At 41.4% G+C, this 8,600-nt stretch overlaps 1 protein-coding gene across 1 annotated transcript in view; it reads left to right on the forward strand.

Moving 5' to 3' along the window:
* The window catches only part of KIF27 (kinesin family member 27), a 55,478-nt gene that overhangs the window by 9,217 nt on the left and 37,661 nt on the right, over positions 1–8,600 (forward strand). The window contains exons 2-3 of the mRNA XM_019517402.1: positions 1,258–1,458; positions 3,791–4,767. Coding sequence (XP_019372947.1) covers positions 1,258–1,458; positions 3,791–4,767 — 1,178 coding nt within the window. The remainder of the gene's footprint in view (positions 1–1,257; positions 1,459–3,790; positions 4,768–8,600) is intronic.

The following is an 8,600-nucleotide window of genomic DNA, read 5'->3' on the forward strand; positions in this document are numbered from 1 at the left end:
GGTCCCCACCCCCCACTGATTGGTAGAGAGGGCTGTTCATTGTACAGCCCCGCCCCTTACTGCTGATTGGTGGAGAGGGGCAGGGCTGCATGACAAGCAGCCCTCTCAGCCAATCAGTGGCGGGGGGGCCGGGGGGCGGCAGTCATCTTGTCTGCTCCCTACTAGAGAGCCAGCATTTTGTTTTTAGTAAGTTTTCTTTTCTTTGTGGATTTTGTGGAAATAGTCCAATTCTACTATTTCCACAAAATATGTGCAACCACAGTTTGGGTAGGTCCCTACTGACGAGTTATGTTTTGAAAGGCTACCTGAAAATGCAACTATAAACTAATATATTCTTCTGGCCAAATATGAGATAAGCTATTCAAAACACGGGTTCATTCTAAATTAGGCTGGACCCAAGATACCTGAGAAAAATGGTGCAAAAATGAGGTGCTCTGTTCATGGATGTTCAGTTTCAATCAGGGGTGACCAGCATATGGTCCATGGGGTGGCCCTGGAACTTAATATTGATTTCAGCATGGAAGCTGTGTCATTCAGCCTGTGGGGCACCCCACAGGTCGAGAAATCTGGCTGTGGGGAAATAGTGGCAGAATGAATTGGTGTGGCTGTAGGCTCTGCTGCTATGCATCCCGCTGCTAAGTTTCTGGACCCATAGGGAGCCCTGTGAGCCATGAGATGATGCAGCCCCATGCATTAGATCATGCCTACTGGGCCCAATGAGTTGGTCTCCTCTGACCTAAATCAATACCAAATTTGAAATGAGGTAGATAGCAGTTTCATTCTGTATTGGGTCTACCTTCTAAAGAATAATCATTTTTCATAAATAGCATCCTGTTTTTGGCAAATGGAAATTCACTGAATGTCTCTTGTTCCTTTATTGGCAAAAGAGGTATCAAATACAAATATTAAGTTATCCTTTTAAAACTGCTGCTCCCACCAGCAATTAATAGATGTTAAGAAACTGTCTCATGAGAAACGTAAGCTCAAAACTGTGATACGTTTGATCGCTGAGTCACCATTTTACCTTCGGCCTTAAATTAAATGCCAAGGCATTATTAGAGCTTGAATTTGATTTTCTGTTATGGACTATAAACAAATATTTAGCTTTTTGATATTGTGAGTCCTTGCAAGAATTAAAATTCTTCACGTTCATTTGTGTATTGATACAGTGCATCCATTGCATGTTTCAGAATGTTTAACTTCATATTAAAGGTATATTGACTGCAAGCTCTGATCACATCTTTGCTTATATTTTAGCATCAGTGGCAGAGGATGAAAAAGGTATCATTCCACATGCTATCCAGGAACTATTTCAGAGCATTTCTGAAAACACTAATATTGATTTCAGTGTAAAAGTATCTTATATAGAGGTCTACAAGGAAGAACTCCGTGATCTGCTAGAGCTGGAGACCTCTATGAAAGATTTACATATTCGAGAAGATGAAAAAGGAAATACAGGTAGAGAAGCCCATTTCATTTTTAAAAAATATTAAATTTGTTTTTAATCATGTGTAAATGAAAAATGCCTTGCCTTTTCTTGAAAAGTACTTCCTCATTACAAGGTTAAGAGAGCAATTTGTTTTAGAAATTTATTTTGTTTTAGAAATAATTTTTTATCAGTAAATGCAGAGTTCAGTTCAAATGGTCTGAGTAAGTCTTGTATTAACTGTTTGAAAAATCAAGGAGTCACATACCACTAGTGTAGGTACCAGATTACAGTCTTGGGTAGGTGTACAATGAGATGAAAGTCTCAATGATCCTTCACCCTGTTCCCTGAACTCCCATTCTTCCAAATGCTTTAAAGCAGGGGTGGGCAATTATTTTGTTTACTGAGTTTTGGCAAGCCATCCAGGGCTGCATGCCAGGCAGCCAGGAGCAGATAAATATTTATTTTCTAAATTTTTTGGGCTGGCTAGAATGGCCTGGTGGGCTGCATCTGGCCCACCGGCTGCATTTTGCTCACCCCTGCTTTAAAGGGACCACAGTGACTTCAGTAGCCATTATTTTTACCTGAGTGAGTGCCTTTGGCTTCCCAATCTGCTTACGCTTGTTTCAAGATAAGGAATCTGTGCTTCCAAAGCAAGTCTCTGTGCCTCCAAAGCTGCTGGTTTATTAGCATCTGGAGCCTTATGTAGAAACTGTTTGTTCAGTATAAAATGAAATGAGAGAGAGAGGAGAAAGTGGTGATAAGAGAAGCTTCTGGTTTTGTTAGAGGCTATGGAAATGGATTAAATATATGAAGTGCTTTCTTCCATCCCTGAAGGTATTTTTTTCCACCTACATTATTCTTCATTTTCAAAATGTTGTATTTATTCTGGTGTTAATGTTCCACTGCAATGAGCTAGCATGGCTTTCTTGTCTATAGCAGAAGGTATGCTGCACCAGCATAAAGGGTTTTTTTTCTGCAGAACATACTGTAGCTGCTTAAGGAGGCATTAGCAAGAATGCTGCTGGTGGGCAGTGGGCAGTGGTCCAGCAATGAGTTTTAAAGTGTTGCACAAGGAATGTTTGCTGTTCTTCAAGACAGATTTGTAAGAATGTAATTTCTAATTGGCCTCAGTCAAACAGATACCCTCAATAGACAAGCTTTTTTGTTAATCTCTAAAATCCTAGGCAAAATCTTTAATAATAATACTACCACTATTCTTTTCTGCTAATCTATTATAGATGGTCCAGTTCTATAGAACTATAGAAAACTTGAAAACTGTTCAGAAAATCCATACCATCAGAGCAACACATTATAGTATAGAATAATAGAAAATTAGGGTTGGAAGGGCCCTCAGGAGGTCATCTAGTCCAACCCCCTGCTCAAAGCAGCACCATCTCCAGTTATATCATCCCACCCAAGGCCTTGTCTAGCCAGGTCTTAAAAATGCCCAAAGATGGAGAGTCTCTGGGTAACCTGCTCCAGTGTTTTACTACCCTCCTAGTGAGAAAGATACTTCTGATAGCTAACCTAAACTTATCTTGCTGCAACTTGAGACAGTTGCTCTTTGTTCTGTTATCTGCCCCCACTAAGAACACTTTCACTCTATCGTCTTTGGAACCACGCTTCAGGTAGCTGAAGGCTGCTATTAAATCCCCCCTCAGTCTTCTCTTCTCCAGTCTAAATAAGCCTAGTTCTCTCAGCCTCTCCTTAGAAGTCATGTGCTCTCTAACACAATGTTCTAGTGATGATCAAGGAACCTATTTTAACTGGAAAAACGCACCCTCTGAACTGAGATTTCTCTCACTTGTTCTTAGCTCACAAACAACTTTTGAAATTCCATATGCCTGCTTTTAAGTTTTTCAAACATGATAACTATTTAATGTGGTAATGTGAATGCTGGCACATAGAGCCTGATTTTTTAGAATAGGGGTATCTTGGCCTCTACGTCTTCATGTACTACTTCTTATGAGCACAAAACTGCACATGGATATTTTAAGCTATCGGTAGTCAGAAAGTTAAAATGAATTGTTCTTTTAACAATTCAATTTTTAACAAGGGAGCATAACTTTGTCCAGTTTCCTATATGAAATGAAATAGAAACATCAGCAGCCTTGGGTCCAATCCTGAAAATATGCATTTGAGCCATTTTACCTAATAGGTACTACAGCTTTCATTGGTAAACTGTTTTAAGTAGTTTTAATGTGAATTTAATACCAGTTCTGATGTATTTTGTTGGTGAGTTTATGTAAATTAGCTTGACCACTGATGACTTCTTTATGTAGCAGAACTAGCTTTCTGCAAACTTGCTGAGAACTTATTGTTGACCTATTATTCATGCTTTCTCTGGTTTGATATTTGAAGTGATTATTGGTGCCAAGGATTATCAAGTGGAAAGTGCAGATGAAGTGATGAGCCTGTTGGAAAGTGGGAATGCAGCTCGTCACACAGGTACAACTAAAATGAATGAGCACTCAAGCCGGTCTCATGCCATCTTTACTATTAGTGTTTGTCAGAAACAGCCTGCACAGTCTCAGAAAAATGTAGGTGTCACACAAGATTCATCTCAGAGATCAATTCAGATGATTACTTCAAAGTTCCACTTTGTAGACCTGGCAGGATCAGAAAGAGTGACCAAAACTGGAAACACTGGTGAACGGTTCAAAGAATCAATTCAGATCAACAGTGGCCTCTTGGCTTTGGGAAATGTAATAAGTGCTCTTGGAGACCCAAAGAGAAAGAGTATACATATTCCATACAGGGATGCTAAAATTACTCGTATTCTGAAAGACTCCTTAGGAGGAAATGCCAAGACTGTCATGATAACATGTATAAGTCCATCTTCATCTGACTTTGACGAATCTTTAAATTCCCTCAAGTATGCCAATAGAGCCAAGAATATTAGAAATAAACCAGTTGTTAACTACAATCCTGACTGGGAACGGATTGATGAAATGGAACTTGAGATCAAATTGCTTAGGGAAGCTTTGCAGAACCAGCATGTTAGTGCAATGTCCCAGGCTAGTCAAGGATCACAGGACTTCAGTCAAGATAGGACTCGAATCAATTCTCTTGAAGACCAACTGGCCCAGCTTCAGGTGAAATGTTTCAGCTACAGAAATTGCATTGAGAAAGTCTTCAGATTTTTAGTCAATTTAAATGACATCATCAGCCTAACAGGAAGTCAAAAAGACAAGTTACAAGATTGGATCAATATGGTGCAGGAATTGAGGGAGGAAGCTCTTGCCATGCCACAAGTTGAGAGTGGAATTAGAAGTGATCAAGAAGATCCCCATCATATTACAGTTCTTCAGCTGAAGAGGGAACTAAAAAAATCCCAGGTATTTAATTAAGATTATTCATTTAAGTAATAATGGAAGAAAGGACATTCCATTACAAAACTTTAGATACTGAAAGGCTTAAAGCCATTAACTTTATTGCCTGCTTATCATCATAGGGTTCATCTGCTTTAATTACTGCCGCCTTGCAACATTTTGCTTGCCAGGTCAACCTGGGTGATTGATTTAGTCACCCATCAAAATAAATCTGTTTTCATTACGGGAGAGAAAGACATATACATTTTATAGGCTTGGGCTAGTCATAAAATGATAGTGTTTGTAAGCCTGAGTTGCAGAATGATGACTTCATTCATACTCTCTCTTGCTTTCTTTCACTCTCATTTAGGAATGAAAATTGAAGTTGCCCAACTCTCTCAGAAATCACATTTTAAATCCCCAAAATACCCCAGCGTATCAGGAAACCCATAAACCACTGGTGCTTAATCTGTCTGGCCGCATGGGCTAGATGAATGGCATGGAGCCAGTTCACAGGCTGGATCCCACACTCAGGGTCAGCAAGGCGTAATACAGCATGGGGTTGGTGTGTGGGTTTGATCCATGAGTACAGTCCAGCACACCAACCTGGCCTTGCGTGTTGGATCCAGCGACAGAGTAGCCCTGTGCGGCAGATCCAGCTGCGGATTGCTCTAGTGGGCTGGCCTAACCCCACATGCCAGATCTAGCTGTGGACCAACTCCTCATGCCCCAGCATGATTAACTCTGCTTCTGTTCCCTTGGCACCAACCTTCTGGACCGTTGGGGAGCCCCTGGGTCAGATGACATGGCTCGACAGGCCAGATTCGACTCGCACACTACAGATTAAGCACCAGTGCTATAAACAGTGTGGCAACATAGGTATCTTACGGATTCTTATATCAAGTTGCGTCTGTCTGCCTACTTTCTGGACCCATCGCTGCAGTATGAGATTGCACAGGTCTAACCTAATACTTTTCATTAAATCACTTCTTCCTCAAAAAAAGCAAGCTCCTGCTTCTTTTTATTGTTAGCTCCATAGTTGACTGTGAGTTATGACACTTGAGAAAAAAAACTTGACTAAACAAGTTTCTCATAACTGTTTTTTTCCAGTTATCCTTTATTTACTGGTTTTCTAACCCAGCATTTCTTTGACACACACTTCTGTGTTACATATCAGTCTTCTGTTTTTTGGTGCCATGATATTTCTTTTTAGTTCTCCTGCTGTGGTGAGAATTTCAAAGAAAGCATGAGATTCGCAGCAGGATTGTTATCCAGGAGGAGGTGACAGAGGAGCTCTCACGCTGATAGCTCTTTCTCAAACAGGCAGATAAGGTTGGAGCCTTTCAGCTCATAATAGTGCTAGACAACAGCCTACTGAGAGAAGAGCTCTCAGCCACCTCAATTATGACTTTTCCTCCTTCTCCCAAAATAATACATGATAAAAATACATACATTTTTGTGGACCTCCTCTCTATATGCTTAGTAGTGGCAACTTTTGCAAATATGGGGTTATTTTAACATGCCAGCCATCGGTAACTAACTAACTAAATAATTAAACAAACACAAATTTAGCCAAATAAAATATTAATGCTGCAACTAAAGACATTTAAATCAACAGTTCAAAAAGTGACTTTAAAGTACCATTAAAAGAATAAGCACATTGATAATAGGTCAACAGTAACAACCTAATATAAGTTTATTTATGTTAACACCTAATACACTTACTAAATCATAGAATACACAGCATAAGCTTTCTTTAAGCAGGGGGCTTACTTCGTCAAATACTGATCAAGTAAATTTGTTGCTTATGAAGGCTTATGCTATGCGTCTGATTTAGTTAGTCTACAAGGTGCAAATCTACCCTGCCTTCTGTCTGACTTCAGACTAACACACCCACAACTACCTCACTCTACTTAGGTTTGACACTGATGAAAGGTGTAAAACCTCTAACCCTAGGGTATTGTTATACCTTACACTTAGCACATGCTAACAATATTTACAATGCTAGTGTTTGAGTGTTGAAGCAGTAAGAAACAATTAGGACTCATGGACCAATTAGATTTTTGCAGAAAAAAAAAGGTTTTAATTGCAAGCTTTTGGACACAAACTCCCTTCATCAGGCATCGGAGAAAAGATTGTAAGGGTTCTCCTGGGTAGAAATGAAAGTTCATATTTCATAGGAGAGTTGAAGGTGGTAAAATCTCGTGTTTGGAAAAGTTCATTTTATATGCAGATTAGGCTCAGAGAAAAGTTGGAATAATCTGTCTACCTCAGTGTTGTTCGTTGGTAAGCAGGATGTGTTCATCTAGTAAAGCACATGCTAAGTACCATCTTGGTGTAATAAAGTTATGCCTTTTCCAGCGAGGAGTGCTCCAGATCGCATTACCGAACACCTGTTGAGCTGAGGTCAGACTGCTCCACTGAGGGAATATGATAAGGAGACTATAGCAGGAAAGGGGTGCAGGAAGAGGGGAGGTTGGGAACCCAGCAAATAGTTTTTGGGTTCCCACCCTACCCTCTGCACCATAGCCAACCAGTCCCAGTGCCATAAGGAGGCTGGGAGCTATAAAGAGCAGTTTTTGGCCCCCAGCCTTCTATACCACATGGGAGCCTGCTCAAGACTGTGGTCCAGTGTGGGGGCCGGGAGCAACCCCAGCACTGCATGGGAGCTTGTCCCAGCCCCCGCACTACATAGGAGCTGCTTCAAGATTCCTGTGCTGCATGAGGGCTGGGAGCAACCCTGGTACCGCATAGGAGCCAGTTCAAAGCTCCCCTGTATTGTGGGGATTGGGACTGGCTTTTGTGTGGTGCTGGGGTCACTCTCAGCCTCCTTACTGTACCAGAGACTTGACCTGGCTCCAGTGTGATCTCAGGTGATTTTCAGGCTTGGTCTTGGGACCCCACATGAGTCTAGAACCAAAATTGGCTGATTTTCGGTCTCAGCTCTGAGATTAAACTGGAGCTAGCTCAAGACTCTGGTGGGGTACTACAACCTATATTTAGATCATAGTAAGCATTAATGTGTGACTGACTAGAAAGCTGTCTAGGTTGTATTAATGTTTACTAAGATCTAAATATAACATGTGCTACATGTAATGTGTAACAATAACCCTAGTGTCCGCTTACCATCAGAGAGTTTATTTGCTTTAATTACTACAGCATTGTAAGAGGAATCTTTGCTTCCATGGTGCAAGTAGTGCAACAAAATTACACATTTTATGAGTTGAAGCATACACTCTGAATTCTGGTGCAGTTCATAGACTTTCTCATACCTATATAAATTCTGTTTTCAGACTACTTTTCCTTAATTCCTTTTAAAAAGGAAATAAGTGCTTCCAATCTTGTTTCCTTTTACTCAGAATTGTCTGCTGTCCCCTTTTCCCTCTTCATTTGGCCTTCTGGATTATTTTACCGCCCCCCCACCCACCACCACCTTCACTGCTATCCTGCCCACTGCTGCACCACGTGGTTCCCATCTGCATGGTCAGACTGTGGGAGCTTGGGGCCCGTGCCGGTATCCCAGGTCCAGGAGTGGGAGGGCGCGTGTATGTGTGTGCGTACATCCGTGCAATGAGAGAGGGAGGGAGAGCAATATGGGAGGGACAGAGTGTGTGTGTGTATACTGCGAGGGAGGAATACAGTGTGTGTGTTCATAGGGCAGGTCCCACATGCACACCCCACTATACACATGTATCCACACCCCTCCTTGCACTGCCATACATGCAAACCATTACACCCACACCCTCTCACACACTGCAGCAACCCTCCCCAACACCCCACATCCGCACACACATCCCCCCACATGCTCCCTCACCCCACAACCCCCACACCTATCTATCTAGGCTTTTATAGACCTATTC

The sequence above is a fragment of the Gavialis gangeticus genome, unplaced genomic scaffold (genome assembly GCF_001723915.1).
Source record: "Gavialis gangeticus isolate Ggan-Ray unplaced genomic scaffold, GavGan_comp1, whole genome shotgun sequence".
Classification (NCBI taxonomy): Eukaryota; Metazoa; Chordata; order Crocodylia; family Gavialidae; genus Gavialis; species Gavialis gangeticus.